The sequence below is a fragment of the Xylocopa sonorina genome, chromosome 3, assembly GCF_050948175.1.
Source record: "Xylocopa sonorina isolate GNS202 chromosome 3, iyXylSono1_principal, whole genome shotgun sequence".
Taxonomy (NCBI): domain Eukaryota; kingdom Metazoa; phylum Arthropoda; class Insecta; order Hymenoptera; family Apidae; genus Xylocopa; species Xylocopa sonorina.
Genome location: NC_135195.1, coordinates 6,622,477 through 6,641,556, shown reverse-complemented (window position 1 = coordinate 6,641,556; position 19,080 = coordinate 6,622,477). Strand labels below are relative to the sequence as shown.

The 19,080-nt window shown below is 29.7% G+C and overlaps 2 protein-coding genes across 2 annotated transcripts; one reads left to right on the top strand and one right to left on the bottom strand.

Moving 5' to 3' along the window:
* Nucleotides 1-179: 179 nt before the first annotated feature.
* LOC143433476 (uncharacterized) lies at nt 180-7,274 on the top strand. The gene is made up of 20 exons (XM_076910812.1): nt 180-389; nt 458-610; nt 706-1,006; nt 1,117-1,169; nt 1,250-1,330; nt 1,399-1,671; nt 1,759-1,863; nt 2,173-2,241; nt 2,301-2,450; nt 2,542-2,745; nt 2,856-3,362; nt 3,427-3,646; nt 3,937-4,203; nt 4,469-4,952; nt 5,041-5,710; nt 5,789-6,160; nt 6,397-6,564; nt 6,630-6,910; nt 6,980-7,058; nt 7,140-7,274. Exons 1-20 carry the CDS (start codon nt 180-182, stop codon nt 7,233-7,235), a joined length of 4,743 nt encoding a protein of 1,580 aa, XP_076766927.1. The 3' UTR covers nt 7,236-7,274.
* Nucleotides 7,275-7,672: 398 nt separating this feature from the next.
* Nucleotides 7,673-18,960, bottom strand: Haspin (haspin). The gene is made up of 18 exons (XM_076910810.1): nt 18,749-18,960; nt 18,478-18,669; nt 18,221-18,397; nt 17,694-17,986; nt 17,337-17,616; nt 16,646-17,242; nt 14,370-16,540; nt 14,000-14,126; nt 12,535-12,725; nt 12,243-12,471; nt 10,443-12,141; nt 9,706-9,966; nt 9,466-9,616; nt 9,231-9,404; nt 8,702-8,969; nt 8,419-8,571; nt 8,049-8,191; nt 7,673-7,975 (listed from the first exon to the last, which is right to left on the bottom strand). Exons 1-18 carry the CDS (start codon nt 18,944-18,946, stop codon nt 7,729-7,731), a joined length of 7,551 nt encoding a protein of 2,516 aa, XP_076766925.1. The 5' UTR covers nt 18,947-18,960; the 3' UTR covers nt 7,673-7,728.
* Between the last annotated feature and the right edge of the window lie 120 nt (nt 18,961-19,080).

Sequence of the window (19,080 nt, the reverse complement as noted above, 5' to 3'; positions counted from 1 at the left end):
ATCTTTTTCCAAACAGTTACTATAGCATACAAATAAAAACAATGATAGGTAAGTAATGCAATTCACTTGATACATACATATGTTCAATTTGAACGATTTTCTTTACACTCTACCAGTTATATTAATAATAATTAATGCGTAGAGTGGATGAAACTGGATGAAAATAAGAAAAGCTAAATATGTCTTATGTGGAACACGGACCTCGAATTTTCTTAACTAATAGACAGAGTTCGGGTATGCCTCTGATATACGGTGACTATGTTTTACCAAAGAAACGTTTGGAAGGGCGGTTAAAATTGCACGATTCTTGTTCAGATGTTAGAGCTTGGAGTCCGAATTCCTTAGAGAATTCGCGTTACTTTCGAGAACTTAGCGAACACGATTCACCGGTACGTATTCAATTGAACATAAAAAACGATCGAATATAGTTAAATAAACCATTAATCATTTCTCTCAGATAGGTAAAATAATACCGTTTAACGTAGTGATCGATAATATAATTCGATTAAATTCACAAGCTCAGCATGAACTTCAAGCAGCTAGAAAGGAATTACAAAAATACAAAAGTCTCGAGCTCACTTCCAAACAAGAAGAGCAGCTAAAAAATTTAGTAAGAGACTAAATGTATTATATTACTACATTATTGTACAGCATTGTCCTATAGATTTGTACTGTACGCGATACTGTATATCGCTCTTCATTTAGGATTCTGCTGCGAAAGGAAAACAGTTAACGCAGAAGAATAATTGTGCAATAGGATTTTTAAAGGATGCACTTCGTAATGTCAGTAAATCAGGTCCATTAATTCAGTCAAATTCATGCCTATCGATTCGTACACCTTGCGACAGACATTTAGAGAATAGTATAAGATATGCATCGGCTAGAAGAAATCAATCCAATCGATTCTACTCCTACTCTTTAACCACATTTGATGTAGACCCATGTTTGAATAATTATAATTTAATATCATCGTGTGGATCTACTATGAAAGCACTCCCTGCTACAGGTAACGTAATATTCGAAACGTTTGAATTTTTTTTTCTTAGAAGAGACTAGAATATTTATAAAATTATTAATACGTTATTAACGTACACGGCACACGTTTCAATTTTGTAGATTACAATGAAAGGATACCACCCTGGATAGAATACATTGATGTAGCTGTACAAGTAGTAACATTGAATCAGTGAAGTCCTTTATATAATCGTTAATATATGGAATCACTTCGATAAAAGAAATATACTTGCAGGTAGAAAGAGAAATGCACGATGCAGAGGTACAAGTCCATGATCAAGTTGGCGAATATCTAAATAAAATTGGGACCATATCTGTACGGATATAATTGGGCTTACTACCATCCGAGTAATACATCGTTTATGTAAACGTTGATTTATTTAGGCGATGTTGCAGAGATTGTTCGCGTCCAGATCCAGCGACAAAGATAACAGCGCGACAGATCTGGACAAAAATAGTTTGCGAACAAATAATCAGGAGGGTCGAAGTTCCGAATGCGACGTGTCTTCTAGCGATAGCTCGCAGAACATTGGGAGCCTCTCGGAGTCTGATATCAAATCAGGATCAGAATCTGATTTCGATTCGCACGATAACGTTCACAAAGAGATAATCATTCGGAAGGACGCAGAGATAGTTGCTTTCAAGCACGAACTTTGCGTACGACACATTATATTGATTATTTACACTGTTTATAATAATTCTTTGTTTACCCGTTATCAACACAATTGTACTTCATTCGTATAGGTGAGAGATGCTGAATTGAAAGAACTGGGGAATATGAATAAACATTTGGAAATTTTAGTAAAAGAGAAAGATGATTGCATACATACTCAACAGGAGAATCTGAAAGCAAGTGTAGCAGTGGCATGACGGTGGCATTTGCTGATAGGGAAGCTGTTTCCACCAAAATTATTAAAAAATGACAGGAATAATGGGAAATAATTTTGATTCTAAAATAGATGCAACGTAAATATTCTGACGGAAATAATTATTGTTTATATTTTGGAACATGCGAGGGAAACGGCGCTTTCATAGACAGCTTCCACGAACTGCACGCCACCGAAGGCTAAAACATATCTATTTTGTAAATTGCTAGCAAGCAAATAGAAGGCCAATCCTCGAATAGATTGCGATTAATAATTAATAATTATCGCGCAGGTTTTGCACGAGAAATTATTCAAACTGAATCACGAACGTAATTCCGAAGTAGAAAATCTGAAGCGAAAGGTAATGGAATAAACTTAGCGTACTATTTTTCTAAATTTTCCCTGTCTTTTTTTCTCCAGCTCTACAGTTATAAATACATGATGGAACAACTCAAACAAGATTTAAACGAGAAATGCGAATGTTGTTATGTGCAATCTCAGGAAATTGGAAAGCTCAGATTACACGTTGAAGAAGTAACGACCCTGCAACTAGAGAACGACGCCCTTCTGGTTAGTTAGTTTTCTCTCGTGCATTAAATTTTTTATGCAAAAAATTAATTTAAGAACGAGAACCTATTGTTCATACTTGTTTACGTCGCAGAAAAAATTGCAAGAAATGGAAGGACTATCTGAAAAAACTAAAAATTATAACAGAACCATGGAACAATTGAGAAACATCTTGCAAGAGAGGGATAAGCTTAAAATACAAAACTACGAACAGGATTGTATGTTAAAAGATCAGGAGGAGAAGCTAAATCAGTTATTAAAAGTGATCAATGAAATGTCTATTGTATATAACGAGCAGGTACTTTTGCTTGGTGTTTATTGTGCGGTGTCTATTTATTAGACGTATCGTTAACGCATAAAAGGATGAATTCAAAATGCCAATACTGTACATTTTATAATTACGATTAGATGGAGACGAAGAATATGCTGGAAAATTTAAAGGATGATATTCGCAATAAAAATGTAAAAATTTCCCAATATGAGAATCAATTAGCTTCTACGAAGCAAGAGATTAGCGATTTCTTCAATAGTTTAAAATGTACTTTAAGCAATTTGGAAGAGCTCAATGATGTTTGCGACGACGTGTGCAGTTGTACGACGTGCGACTTAGATATTGGCGAAGAAGCGAGCAATATATTGTGGAATATAAATATAATTATGACGAGATTTCAGAGTTATAAAATAGAAAGTCAAAATCTTTTGCAACAAGTAGGGGATTTGCAGCATTACATAGAGAATGATAAACGGCAAACCTGTCTTCATCAAAGCTTAAATAGTATCATTTGTGGAAATAATCGTTGCAATTCTGAAACAGATTTAAACGAGCAAGATAAGAATATTTCAAGAGAAACTGAATTTAACGATATTTTCAATTCGCCAAATACTAAAAATTTCGATTGTTATAAACTGCAACAGGTGATACTCTCCTCGACTGAATGCTTTACTTATAAATGAATTAAGATACATCTCTTTTTAATAGGAATCCTATAACTACATTCTTGAATTGAGTAAAAAGGAATATATGGATAAAGCTGAGAAAGAGATTATTAAATATTTTGTGCATTTCTTAATTAAGTTACGTTCTCTAACGCAAAACCTGCAAATATACATAGAAATCGAACGCCCTTTAATGATTAAACAGACTTATTATGTTTACGAGATTCTCAAAAATACACAATCAGCTATTAATGTTTCTCAAGGTGGAAACCTTTCAACTTATACTTCTACTGAATCTTTATTAATATAGATTAGATTAACCCTTTAGTTGACTGCAATTTTTTATGCTTAGTTTTGTCACGAATATGGTATGAACTCTTCTACAACATGCTACAAACTGATGATAGCATTTTTTTTTAGTAATCAGACAAGAATTGTTACATCTGTTTTTTGCTAACGGTGCTAAAAAGCAGAAAAGTAGTCATTCATAATATCTAAAGGGTTAATCATAATATAATCACGACAATTCCCTAAATCATTATCATTATTTTAGATGTTACATTGAAGAAGAAACTAATTTCCGAATTGTACAATCAACATAAAGAAGAACACAGAAAGTACGATTCTTATGTTAAACAGTTGCCCAATGATTTGTTACAAGTACAAAACAAGATAAACGAGTTCCTTGACGACATTTTATATCAATTATTAGACGGAATATTACATATGGAAGGGAAACGTTTACATGACGGAAAAATAAATCAAGCATTTGAAATATACTTAAGAACGTGCATCGACAGAATAAATACAGCCGTTCAAGGTGATTTTTAATTGAATATTTAAAACGCGCTATATTATACCGCAATTCAATTAGAATTACGTTTAATGCCCTTTATTAATGTTTCCAAGTATCGGTTGTTTGCTTATGAAAGAATTATCCAATATTATAGAAACATTACAGCTAATTTCTCAAGGTATTGAAATGTTAAGATAATTTACCATAGAAGTATCTAACTGTATGTAGGACCTACTTTAGTTGATATTTACTTGAAGTAATTTTAAAAATATAAATATATTATTGCAAGGTGCTGAAGATCAGCATATGCAGATAGTTGAGACAATAGAAGAGCAACAGAAAGAATTAAGGAAGAAACACATAGAAATAGCCAAGTTAAGGGAAAATATAGCACAACAGATAGAACAAAAAGGAGAGGGTGATTGTTTAAATGATGACGAGTCTAAAAATATTGCTGAAATTACGGAGCAATTATCAAAAGCAACCGAAGAACTCGATAAAAAGGACATGCTTGTACTGAAGTTAGAAGAGCAGCTTCAGATGCTTAGCAGCAAATTATCCATATGTGACAAAAATTGCAGCGCAATAGAACAAAAGAACAAGAATTTAGAAAATATTAAAAATCAGTTATTGAGAGTATATCAACGAAGTAAGAAACAATTAACGACAAAGAATAAAAAGATTAAAAAGTTATCGCAACAAATTCGTGAATTCCTTGAAATAAAAAATTCAAAGAGAACTCTAGAAAATAAGATTAAAGAAATGGAGAAAGGGTAATAAGGATAATATTTTTTGTATGTGTGCATGAATGCGTAATGCTTTTTCTGTTGATTGTTACTTTGTACTTCTGTATTCACACAGGTTGATTCAATTGCAATTCGAAAACAATAAATTAGAAAGGAACATTATGGAAGCAAATGTAATTATTTCCACAAAGGATGAAACTATAACTAAATTAAAAAATAATATTGACAAAATCGACAATATCCTGTCACAAAGAATTACTGAATATGAAAGTATAGTAGAAGAAAAACATTGTGAAGTTGTAAAATTGGAGAATGAAAATAAATTATTGAACGAGAAAGTCAGGACCATCGAAGATAAACTCGTGGCAATGAATCAAACAATTGCTTCTTTAACCGAGCAAAATGATAAAATTAATGTTATATCTGCGATGCAAGAGGATCTCTCGAAATTGGATAAGGACGAGAAAAAGTTAAAAACTGAATTGAACAATTTAAGGACACAATTTATAAATGATCAGAACAATAACAGAAAGCTTGATAACAACTTGGAGACATTTTTACGTGAAAATGATATATTAAAAAGTAATGTAGAATACTGGAAAACTGAAAATTCTGAATTGTCCATTAGACTTTGTAATGAAATGATAGATGCAAAATTGCAAACTAAATTATATGGACTTACTAATAAAATATATGGAAAACTATTAGATCTTCAAAAACAATCTAATTTGGAAAGAGATTTATCAAATAGTACATTAATTACAAAATTGCGGGATAAATACACAGTTAATAAAGAAGTTCTTCATTTAATATATTATGTTTGTGAAATGTTAATTATTAATATATCTGTTCTATTTTTATAGACATATCAAAATAAAGGGATAGAATTAACAACGAATAATGTATCTAATGATTTGAAACCAAAAACTGAAGATCAAAAACGAGAAATAAGGGAAAACGAAATAGAAGAAATTGAAATGCATTTACCAAACGATGTAAATATAAAGGAAGAAATGTTGGAAAATTATAAAACATTTAAACAATTCAATCCTCCAGAAGATAATTTAAGGTCGAAGTATACGGTGAAACACTTAGAAGACGAACGTATTGAGAATGAGAATAAAATTAGGGAGTTATTAAGTAGCATTGAAAGTAGAGACTGTGAAATACAACGTCTTCAAAAAATCATGGACCATCTAACACAGGAGAATACAGATCTTCGTGCTGTTCTTAAAGTAGTTATTACTTATAATATTAGTACATCAAGTACATCCTTTCTGCTAAAATATTATGTTTAATAATAGCGAATCTTGCACTATGATAGAACTTACAAAAGTTCCACGACGAAATTGCAATTTCTGCAATGCATCTGCATGTTTATGACCACGGTTCTAGCGTAGTGATATTTTCGCTATTTCTAGTTTTCAAAGGGTTAACAATGATATAGTAACATTACATAATTATTGTATAGTCTCAAATAGAAGAATATCAAAACAAATTAGTATTAATGAAGAAAAACTATGATAGTAGTTTAAACGCACTATGCGAAAGGCATAAGGCGAATGTTGAAATTTTACAAAAACAATTTGAAGATGATATCAAGAGTGAACGAAATTTTGACTTAGGAAATTGGTTACTTGTATGCAGTTATATTTTTTCATACAATAGTAAAACTTTTAATTGTTAATAATTGTCTAATTTTAGTCTTTGAACATGAAAGAATTAATGGAACTACACAAACGGTTAAGTGCGATTATAAATAATAACTGTCACATGATTCATATGGAAAATGAAAAACAATGTTTAAACAATAATGACACTCAACAACAATATTATTCGAATATTAATGTAAAGCAGTCATCGATTCTAAAAGAAAGAACCTCGCATTTACAAGACCAATGGCAGTGTAATAACTTGAGTGACACTCATAAATATCCAACTTTACAAACACAAAATTATAGACCAAATTTGGAATACAATTTTGGGTAATTTACCAAATATATCATCGAGTTCGGTTAAATATTGTTAACTTATACTGCAATTAAACATTGCAGATACCTCAATAGTGAAGGAAAGTCTCCAGAATTGGAAACTAATTACGAGAAAGAGAAACAAATAGAAAAGAATAGCACTGTATACCTTGTTCTTTTAAAATTTATATTATTCTTATTTTAGTACTGTTCCTTTCGTTTTGATGTATACTTTTGTTTTTAGATTGATCAACAAAGATGGAGCTTTATTAATCAATGTAGTGCATACCATAAACTGAGCAATATTTATGAATACACAAAATCTCTTTCGTCAAATTAATTTCAATCAATATTATTTTTCAAGCCAGAATTCGTTAACATCTTTATAAAATTGTTTGTTTATTTATGGAAATAAACTTTGTAGATGTTATAATACATTTTTATACGATGTTTATTCTGATCTTTAACGTAGGAATATATATATATGTAATAACGCTTTTGATAATGTCATTTGTTTCGTCATTATATAATTAATAATGTAACCTTTAAAATATTTCTTTTTGAATGAAAAATAATTACAATAAATTTTAATAAAAAAAATACAACTATTTATACTGTACTGTAAAAAATGCATTATAAAAAATATTAGAAGATTATATATCACAGTACTATTTATTCAATTATATATTTTTCTGTTACTTTTGCATCATAATAATATAGCACTATTTTAAACATATTACTTCAAACCTAGACCACAGATGTTAATTAAAATATTATTCATATGTATTCATATTTACCAATGCTTTATAAGTATTTGCATATCTGTTGGTCTTTCATGAACGTGTTATTCTCGATTTTGATTTAGTACATAATAAATTGGAAATTTTATCACATTTCGTTATAAAATCAAAGGCACTGTCATATGACAAAATTTCGTTCTTTAATTCTTTAAGATGTACTATGTTATTTTTATGAATTTTTAAGTTTTTCTTTTTGTACCTAACTTCTGTAATCATTTTATCTAAAGTGTAATGTAACCACAAAACATTTGTGTATGGCTCAAATTTTTGCCAATTGTTCCTGAAATTATTTATGAATAAGTATATAAAAATAATAATATTTTTATAAGATTTAAAGAAACTAGATTACTCACAAAACTTTGTCCCTCATTAATCGATATATTTCAAACTGATATTCACCCTGAGCTGTGAATAGTGTTGGATCTGATGCAAGATCGTTAAATACACTACATCCTTGATACGTGATTCTTGAAAGAGTAAAATCTATAATAGATACCTAAAACCAATAGTGAGATTTCATTCTATTAAATATATATACTGCAAATATTTATGCAAATTCATATTTTTATACATGTAACCAAAGAAATGAAATACTCATATATCACATATTTTTGCACGTTATATGCATTTCCATGTACATTTAAATTTCCTACAAGTGCATAAACATTCACATCTATTGATAAAAGTATCTCATCAATTAAAAATAAAATTGCTCTTATGTACCTTTACACCTTTACTAATTAATTCAATATCTTTTTGCCCAAGTTTATAGTGTACAAAAGGTTCATTTGTTCGAGATATTAATATATTTCCCCAATGCAAATCCCTATGTTCAAATTCAACAGCTTTCTCTGCAACTGCTAATGCTAATGCAGCCTATAAAACATTATTAAATATAATAAAGCTTCATTATATTATGTAATGTCTTATACAAATTACATGCCTTTATATAATTTTAAATAAATAAAAATACATATAACTTGAATTAAAAAGTTGTTAGTTATACCTGTATGAACAAAATATAAACTTCTTCCGCGGTATTAAATACAAATGCCTCTAAATCTTGACCACCATGACTTAACTCGAGGACAATATATAACTGATCGTCATGAAACATTGATGGACAGTCATTATCCGAACGTTTCTCTTCATCATATATATTCCAAAGTTCTATAAGTTTAACCGGATATCGCCCTTTAATACATTTAATATTTTTTACTTCTACAAATCCATCAGTGTTGTACTTTATATTGAATCTCAAATTATGTAATTCCCTAAAATTATTTGCCGTGAAAGATTAACGATATAATTGCAGAATTCCGAGGGAATTGGATAAAACCGATGAGAATTCATTTTTATTAAACATATCAAATGCTTTTTTTGGTTCCTAAAATCTATTACTGTTAATCGAAAAGTCGAAAAAGCAGGAAAACTTTCTTTCTCATTTCTTGGAAGCCAACAAAGGCCAGTTTCTCATCGCCTTCTTCCCTCCCCCACTCCTCAATTTTTCAATTAACATTTACAATTATAATTACATTGCAATTACAATTTCCGATAATATCTCGTGAAACTTTTTTTGCGGTTCTCCATTAACACTGTCACTGCCTTCTATAGGAATAATTTTTATGACAGATTTTTTATCTCCCTTTTCGTAAAGAAAAACTTCACCGTAGACGCCTTCTCCGATTTTTCGGCAGTGCTCCAAATATCTTAATAAATTAATATGTTATTATTTTTTAACAATATTTGAGTCTGTATATACATACGTACGAATCAGTAAAGTAGACTGAAAATGGTATATAATCATTTTGCAAACATCTTTGTAAAATAACTTCTCTGGCTATTGAGGCAACATGCTCTTCAATAGTTTGTCCATCAACAACATCACTTTGAATATTGCATGTCGAAGATTTTCGAAGATCTACGTAAAGTAGATATAATTATATATAATAAAATACCACGACTTTAATAATGTAAAATAAAAAAAATGTATTATTTACTTTTACTTACTATTTAGTAACGTAAATCTTTGACTTTTAATAGGTACAATGCCATAAACTTCAAGAAATTGTGCATCTTCTATGGACTTTACGCTTTTATAAATCGGCACCACGCGAACCGATATTCTTTTTGAAAGACGTCCGAGGCTGGTAGATTCGCAGGTTCTAGTTTTACAGTCAGCATCTTCATTTTCGGATTTGTTACTTACTTCATGAATTATTTGCAGTTCTTTGTCACAGCTATTTCTTTTTATGCAACTTTGTATAATTCCTATTTATGTTCAAAGTTTGAGTAAAATATCATCGTAACTTAGAAAAATACTTATTTTAATTACAAATGTAAAACCCACCCATTTCACAAAAATTTATATATGTATGTATACGTATTATTATAAAACAGCATATATTTTGTCCATTTCTTCAACCAATAAAAGAATGTACTTTGAATATCAAATTTGTTTAAAGTAACAGATACAGAAGATTAAAAAAATAAGTATACATAGAATATGAAATAAATAGCATAAAGTATTAAAGTATTTCAGGTTAAAAAATTTGAAAATAAAATTTTGTCTTGTCAAAATAAAAAGAAAACGACATTCAAATGTTTATATGATATTGCATATGTCGCACATTAGACTCTTTTCAAATTCCAGTAAATTTAATACAAAATGTAATTTCAAATTAATTTTAATTTTTACAATAAATTAAAAAGTATTAAAGATACTTCTTTATCAATTTTATAATTACCTTGTTTTTGCATATTTAAGATATCCTGAACACTATGTCTCCATTTTTTACCTTTGCCAACAGACAATTTATCTAAATTAAGCTCATTCTGTATACTGTTTAAAATTGTTAGCGATCTTGACCAAGATTTGCCTGGTTTCAAATAAACAGGCTTCTCTACTGCTACGACTGCATTATTAGTAGAATTCTCCGCTATACTTTCCAAACATGATAATTTTTTTTGTGCTAATGTAGTTTGTTGGCTTTTATATATCTTTTCCCGCAATATCTCTTTTCCTCCCGATATACTATTACTTACATCATTATGCACTGAATTATCTAAACAATTATTCCATTTACTATATTTTCGTCTTTTGGTAACTCCAAACAGATCTTCGATTTCTTTTAAAAGTACATAAGGAGATGGAATACTTAAGTTTTCTTCATAATTCACAAAAGAATTGTGTAGACTTAATGAATTGTCTCTGTTTGACACATTTTTATCAATTAAATCTGTTTTATCTTTGCTTGGATCATCTATTTTATCAGCTTCTAGTTTCTGTTCAATATCACCTGATAATGCATTCGATGTCACAGTTACAAATTGTGTTGATTTTTCAAGTATTTCTTTTTCTGTCTTGTCAAATGATGCCTTTGTATCAGTACTCATCCCTAAAATTAACTTTTTACTTAATTTAATAATATCTTTACGAATACTTTTAATACTATCATTAAATAAAGAAGGTGATCCATCTGTATCAATAGAAAAGTTTAAATGCTGTATTCTTCTTCTTACATTTATAATTGCACATTCTTGCATTAACACTGATTTCTCTAATGTATCATTTTGTTTGTTCTTATCTTTTAGGCTACTGTGCACCAAATCACTTTCCATTGAGAGTTCTTTCTGATCACAACTACCATTATCAAGTGTAACCACTGAATTGGTATTTCTTCTATCCGTATTTTTGGACTGATTCAAATTAAACTTACTACAATTAGGTGAATTTATTGAATACTTACAGTGTAATTTAGACCTTTTCTCAAAGTTGCTTTTTTCTATTATGTCTGACCTTTTAAATAAATCATCACTTTTTTCTTTAGACTCCAAAGAAATTTCATAAATTGGAATGTTGTCTGAATGAGTCACAGAATCCTTTAATTTTTCAACGTATACAATAGGAATTGGTGATAAAGGAATTAAATCAGTAGATGATCTAACAGGTCTATTATTAGGTGTACTGCTAATCAAATTTTTACATGTGTTCTCAAACTTATGTGGTTTTAGATGTGAATGCATATCTAACAAGTCTAATTTGACAAAGCAATGTTTGGAATCGGCATTGCTATTGTTACTTATTTCAGTGATTTCACATTGGTTTGATAATTGATCAGTTTTCTTTGATAAATTATTTTCTGCTACACTCATTTCATTATTCCATTTTAATACACTAGATCTGTCCAAATTAACGGAACATTCTTTTATTTTTATATTCTTAAATGATGTTACACTAGGTACATTATCTTCTTCCTTTTTCCGCCTCTTTACAAAATCTTTCTCATTATAAGCTTTCTTCTTTGCTGGTTTATAATTTTTAGTTTTCAAAGTTTTGGTTTTAGAAGTAAAATTTAGAGTATCAGACAAGATATCAGACAATAATTTGTCATTATCTCTCGTGTTACGTAATTTATACCTTTTGTGAGAATTATCTGTCTGTACCTATTTAAATAATATAAGATCATTATCAGTACTTTCATAACTTAGATATAATCTATATATTTAGTGGTATTTTATAATATTTTTAACTCAATCATATTTACCTTATGCTTTCTACTATCATCTGACATAAATGTTCTTTTCTTACTTAAGGTATTTTTTATAACATACATTTTCTTCTTTTTACATGTTACTTTCCGCTTAGAAATTTGTTTCACGTTAACACTATATAACTTGTCTTGAGAAGATTTTTGACTGATATTTTCAATGTCTGTGTCTGTGCTATCCAGGGATATTGTATCATGATGTGTTGTAGTAAGTTTTTGTGGAATTCTATACAAGAAAAGCCAGTTGATCATTGAACACTGATAAGCCAATGATACTGAAATTTCTTACCTAGCGTTCTTAAGAAGTCTATCAAACGTTGTGTCAAAAGGATCATTGCCAATAGAATTGTCATCAACTTTCTTTTCTTCGTTGTCAATATTAGTTGAAACGGTAATCGGTAATTTTGGCAACGAAATTACTACTTCATTAAATTTCTTTCTTTCATAAGTTCGAATGGGTTTCTTCATTTGATGATACATTTAAATGTTTTTCTTGTTAGTGTTCAATATAAACTGTTTCTCTTTTCCTAAGTTAAAAGGAAAGGAAATTTTATACTTCCATGATAAAGAAATATATCGAACAATAACAAATTATATAAATATCTACGTGTACCTAGTCAAAGTTAATGAAACGAGACTGTAACATAGGTTAAAAATTATTATTCACTTACATTCTTACTATAGTAAAGAACGCGCGTCTTTTGGAATTAAAGATGGCGTGATAATCTTGTAGCACAGATGAAACAGACTTTCCACGCTATGGTTGTTTTGACATGTCCCTTTAGAATCCGTAGTCGATTTGAACCATTTTTATATCACTGTGTCAATGTTCTGCATGGAATAAGATGACGATATTAACAGTGGTCATACAAATAAAGTTTAATGTAATTATAAAAACAGGAATAAGTTCATAGGATAACTGTAAATGAAGTATAGAATTGTGTACTTGCACAGACAGAAATGCCTGCGTCAACGTAAACATGCAGTGACGTAGTGACGATCCTAAAATGATTTTTGCGCCTGCTTCCTGCGTATTTGTCACAAAATCATGCAGTGTAGCAATTTCTATACATAAATTAATGTTTATATATTCATTTGTCAGCAAGTCTTAAATACAATTATAACATATATAAAGTGTGGACTATTGGAGAACTACTAGCGCCATCTCTGCGAAAAATACTGAAACTAAGGCCTGACTAGTTTCCGCGCTTCTCCAAGAGATGGCGCTAGTAGTTCTTAAGTAGTTTACTTCGCTGTCGATAATTATGTGCGACCAGTTTGAGCAATTTTCACAGAGATGGCGCCAGGGGTTCTAGAATAGGGTCAGCTGTAAAAATCCTGTAATTAAGATAAAAAGATAAGATACAGGGTGATTGACTACCTGCATGACAAATTTTTACAGCTGATATTACACCTCAAAAGCTACAAACAAGTTCGTATAAACCCAGGTCCGATTTGTAAAAATGGCAGTGAAAAATGGAATTTTTATATCAGTTGTAAAAATTTGTTACACATGTAGTGGATCACCCTATGTATATTGAACAACAACCATAAAATTAAAATGCTTCCATTTTAAATTTATGAAAAGATATGTTTGGACTTATATTTCCAGCTAGAAATAAGTAAATAGATGCTTTTATATTATATTGATTTTTTTGTTAGAAAAATAAAAAACTAAAACTATCTGATTGTTACATTGTATTAAACGAATTCCTTTTGTCTAATTAAAAATTAATTGAAACGTATATTTATATTTTATGTTTTTTTCTTAAAGATTTTCTCTGATCATTTCCATTGTTTCTACTATTATCAGTTGTACTTGAACACCCACTTTGATTAGATGCCTTTTTTGGTGTAGGACACAATCCTAACGGAGGCAAACTAAAAATAGAAAACAGAAAAATGCGTTTGAGGCCTCGTCTTATATATAAATATATGTTGAATTTTCTTTTTATCACCGTTAGTGAAGAAAAGAATATAATAATTGTTGTCTGATTACTAAAAAAATTATTATAATAAGTAGTACAAAAATTATAAAATATAACATAGTGAAATTAATGTAAAGTGTAATTCTAAAAATTATATATATTTACTTTAAGTGTATGTTTTTTCCCTTTCACTTACTCAGATACAGTATTTCTATTCGGATCATCAATCTGCTCCATCATTTGATCAGGTCTATTGGTATTCTGTGCTGTGTATATTTCCTTGTGTTGAGATTGACTTTGTACGGCATATTTTTGCATTTGTGACGCATACGAATGTTTATTAGTGGTTTGTGTCGGTGGAGCAATTTGATTTTTTTCATAAAATTTTTTTGGCTCAACTGTAACACACTTTGTGCAATTGTACGTTTTATATATTCCAACCAGATAATCCGCTAGTTCAAACATATTCGATCTTAAAGATACAATTATAAATTGTGCATTTTTTGTCCTTTCTTTAATGTAATTCCCAATAATGGAAACATTTTTAAAATCTAAAGCAGCGTCTATTTCATCCATAAAATATAAAGGACTTGGTTTGTAATGATGTAATGCAAATACAAGAGCTAAAGAACTTAACGTTTTTTCACCACCACTGAGGTTACAAATATTTTTCCAAGATTTCTTAGGAGGCCTTACACTGAAAGCAACTCCTTCACTAAAAGGATCCAAAGTATCAACTAATTCTAATTCTGCATCGCCTCCTAATGTGATCATTTGATATATTTCCTTCAATTTATTAGAGATGATAGTGAAACCTGCAAAAAATTCTTGATTTCTGCTACGTTTTGCTGTTTCATAAATATCTCGTATTTTGTTTCGCTCAACCGTTATTTTTTCTAATTCTGCAACACGTTGTAAATATAACGCATCTTTTTCCTTGTACTGGTCAACAACTTGCATATTCGGAACTTCTGCTGGTAACTTCTTCTTTACTTTTTGCAAACGACTTATAAGAATATTTTCATCTAATTCATTAAGTTCTTCGTCTGTTAATTCCTTTAACTGTTCAACATCTTCACCAGGTATTACTTGTAGTTTTAAATCAGCTATTCTTCTTGTAAGATCTCGAATTTTTTGTTTTAATTCTTTAATCACATTCTTATACTCTTTCAATTTTTGATCCAGATCTATTTTAACTGCTTTCATTTTATTTTCTTTGGCTTGCAAAGCATGTAATTCTTCTTTAAAAGATGACATCATTTCATCTCTTTCTGAAAGAGCTTCTGTAACTTGTTCCAGTTCTTTTAGATATTCCTTCCCTTGCTCTTCTAATTGTCCTTTTTCTTGTTGGATGTCGCGAAGTCTTTGTTCACATGTCTGCACATCATTTTCTAAACTATCTATTCGTTGTTCAGTTTTCTTTACATTTCTCTCAACTGTTTTAATACCCACTTGTAATTTGCATATTTCAGCCTTAGTTTTATCAATCACTTTAAACAAATGATTTATCTGTTTTTGTTTGTCTTTTATACAACTTCCAGATATTTCTTCTATCTCATTATTAATATGATTTACTTGATCTTCAATAGCCTTTGAATTTTTCGACACTGTTTCCAAATTATTCATGGCAGCATCCATTGCTTTCTTCAGTTCTTTGATCTTTTGTGGATTTGATATTGACTTTTTAACTTTTTTCTCTTGGATTTCGAGTTGAGCTACTAACGATGGTTCTTGTTCTTGTAACGTTTTCACTTCAATACACAATTTTTCTTTACTAACCTTCATTTCTTTTACAGCTATATTTAAAGTATGAATCTGACGTTCTAAAGATTCAGATTTAGTTTTAAGTTCATTACACTCTTTGAAAACTTCATCTAAATTTACCTGTAACTTTTCGATATCTTTTTGAGACAATTCGTTTTTCAAAACTGTTTGCCCCATTCTACCCTTTAATGTTCTTCCACCTCCACTCATTGTACCCGATAGTTCAATTAACTGGCCTTTCAATGTAACTACTCTGAAACGTTTGCGACCATAAGCAATACGTGTTGCTTGGTCTAAATCATTTGCTACCAATGTATCTTGTAAACTGTAGTAAAACGCGGGTAAGACTCTTTCATCCTCAACGCGTATGAGATCGAAGAGCCTTGGAACATTCTCAGGAGTGGATATTTTTTCTTTACACTTTGATAAAAAATGTTGTTGTTTTTCCAGCGATATAAATGTTGCACGCCCTATATCGTTTTGGCGAAGAAATGTTATACAGGTTTGCGCAGTTTCTACAGTGTCTACTACAATATTATCCAGAGGACCACAAGCTGTTGAAACTGCAATATCATATTTCCCATCTATGGCACCAAGATCACCCTGCACGTTAACAAAGATTCATGAAATAGACTATAATAATTCTTGATACATATGTAAATTTAACTTGCTTAAATAGAAAATATAAATGTTTGTTAAATTACGTACTAATCTCCCAAAAACACCAGGAATTCTGCCTTCTCTTTTCTCCCTCATTAAACTCTGTATAATTGTATTTTTTGACTTATTTGCTTGCAAAGCAGACTTTTGTTCTTCATACCAAGCTCTATTCTTTTTCAATTCTGCAATCTTCTCAATTTCTTTTGTTTTTACTACTTTCAGTTCTTGTTGTGCATTCCTTAATTCATTTTCGCTAAGAGGAATTTTATTTTCTAAAGCTTGTAATTGTGCGTTTCTTGCTATTAGGTTGTCTTTTGTTAACTTTAAAGATTGTTTTAATTTTTCAAATTTTTCTTTTTCTGTTGATTCTACAGAACTGTATAATTCTAATTCAGATTGGGCAATATTGAATGCTGCTTGTGCTTGATCTACATCCTTTCTCAAGGATATTAATTTCTTTTCAAAATCAGAACGTTTGTTTAATAATGGCTCAGTTTTCTTACTTAATTCAGTCATTAATTTTTCTAATATTAATTCCTCTTTTTCTTTACGTTTTATGTGGTTTTCAAGAAGAACCTGACATTCTTCTATATCTTTTGTATTTTTTTCAGGTACCTTAGACAGTTCTTCTAATTTTGATTTCTCCTAAAAAAATATTCAATCAATAATTTAATACAATAAAAAATTAGTAAAACAGCTGGTCTAATTTTTTTCATAAAAATAATGAAATAGATTGTACTGTTTTCAATGACGCAATGTTAGCTTTTCGTCTTTTATTTATTTCTATCAATTCAGCATGAAGTGATTCATCGCATTTTCTTATTTTGTCAAAGCTTGCTGAAATTTGATCCTTTTGCTTTTGCAAATTATCCCATGCCTTACTTTTCTCTTTGATCACTTTATTCTTCTGTTCTTTATCATTATTAATTTCATCCATTTTACTTACAAGCTCGGATAAGTCTTTATCTAATTCACTTGTTTTAGTTTCTTGTTTCATAATTTCATCACTTGTTTTAAATCTATAATAAAAATTTCGTTTTTTATAACTCTCAAACATATGTACAAAAATATGTATAAAAATAAATAAATAAATTACCTTTGATAACTATAAAGTTGATATTGTAACTTTATAATTTCATTTTCTAATTGCAAATACTGAATGGCTTGTTGCATAGGTTCTTCTAAAGCAGCTTTTTCTTTTTCAACAATTTTAAGACGATTTAACTTTTGAACTCTATAGTCTGATAAATATTCTACTTTATCCATTATTTTTTCTAATGGTTCTTTGTAACGAACTGTTCCAATTATGTCTTCTAAAAACTCAAGCATCCCAGTATCATTTTCATTTTGAGCCTTAGGTTTCATCATTGCTATTTGTTCAACTTCTCCCTATTATCATAATATAATATGGTAATAAGTAATGTAAAATTAAAGAAACATCAGTATGTGCAATTGTTCTTAAAAAATATTACATTATTTATAAAGTATAAGTATTTTTATGATATGTGGCAGTAAACTTTGTTCTTTAGAATGCTATGTATCTGTCTCAAAATATTTAACTAACAAAGTACCAATGCAATTATGCATATGACCACAAAGAATTTATAAATAATATATACATACTTGTAAAATTAAGAAACGACTGTGGTCTAAATCTACATTGAAAGATTTTAAAACCTTTGCAATCTCCTTGAACTGTACTTTCTTCTTATTTAGTTCATAATAAGATGAATTATCCTTAAATGCTGTTCGGGATATAACAAACTCACTATTCGGTACAATATCATAGTCCATTTCAGTCTGCAACAATGTCACTACTTTATAAAATTTGATAAAATTCAGTTTATGTATAAAAATAACTTTTCTATTATGTCTCATACTTTATCGATTATTTGTTGGAAATGTACAGATACTGTGCAGCTATTAATATTTTGATGTTCATTCGAGTTGTGTATTAAATCTGATACTTTCTTTGTTCGAATTCTAGTGGCTCGGTAACCAAATACAAATAACATAGAATCTATAACATTACTTTTACCACTACCGTTTGGGCCAACGATGGCTGAGAAACACTGCAAAAAGAGAGACAGAATAAAATAACAATTTATTAACAGTTTCTCTATAAAAATTTGTTACTTTTGTAACTTGCACCTTATGAAATGGGCCAACAACTTGCGTTTCTCCATAGCTTTTAAAATTATGATTAACAATTTTAGTGATCATTAATCTAGGACCATTAATGTCAATTTGGTTATTCACTTCAAGAGGCGGCGGTATGTATATATCATCCACCCATAGTCCACCTTCTTCATCGACATCTAAATCATCATTTTGTTCGTCCACATCCATTTCTTTGTGAGGCATACTAATTGTACCGCTTTCTGCCATTTGTTTTCATCAAGATTTGTAGTATATCTTTTCATATGATCTATCCCTTCTATAAAATATAAAAAGACATTTCTCATCTATTATATTACACTATA

Coding starts and splice junctions, on each gene's coding strand:
- LOC143433476 (XM_076910812.1), top strand. CDS start 180: ATGTCTTATGTGGAACACGGACCTCGAATTTTCTTAACTAATAGACAG. Junction 611..705: donor AAGAGCAGCTAAAAAATTTA/GTAAGAGACTAA, acceptor CTCTTCATTTAG/GATTCTGCTGCGAAAGGAAA. Junction 6,911..6,979: donor AATTTGGAATACAATTTTGG/GTAATTTACCAA, acceptor TAAACATTGCAG/ATACCTCAATAGTGAAGGAA.
- Haspin (XM_076910810.1), bottom strand. CDS start 18,946: ATGGATGTGGACGAACAAAATGATGATTTAGATGTCGATGAAGAAGGT. Junction 17,243..17,336: donor ACATTGCGTCATTGAAAACA/GTACAATCTATT, acceptor ATATTTTTTTAG/GAGAAATCAAAATTAGAAGA. Junction 12,726..13,999: donor CTTTAAGAAAAAAACATAAA/ATATAAATATAC, acceptor AAAAACATTTAA/ATGTATCATCAAATGAAGAA.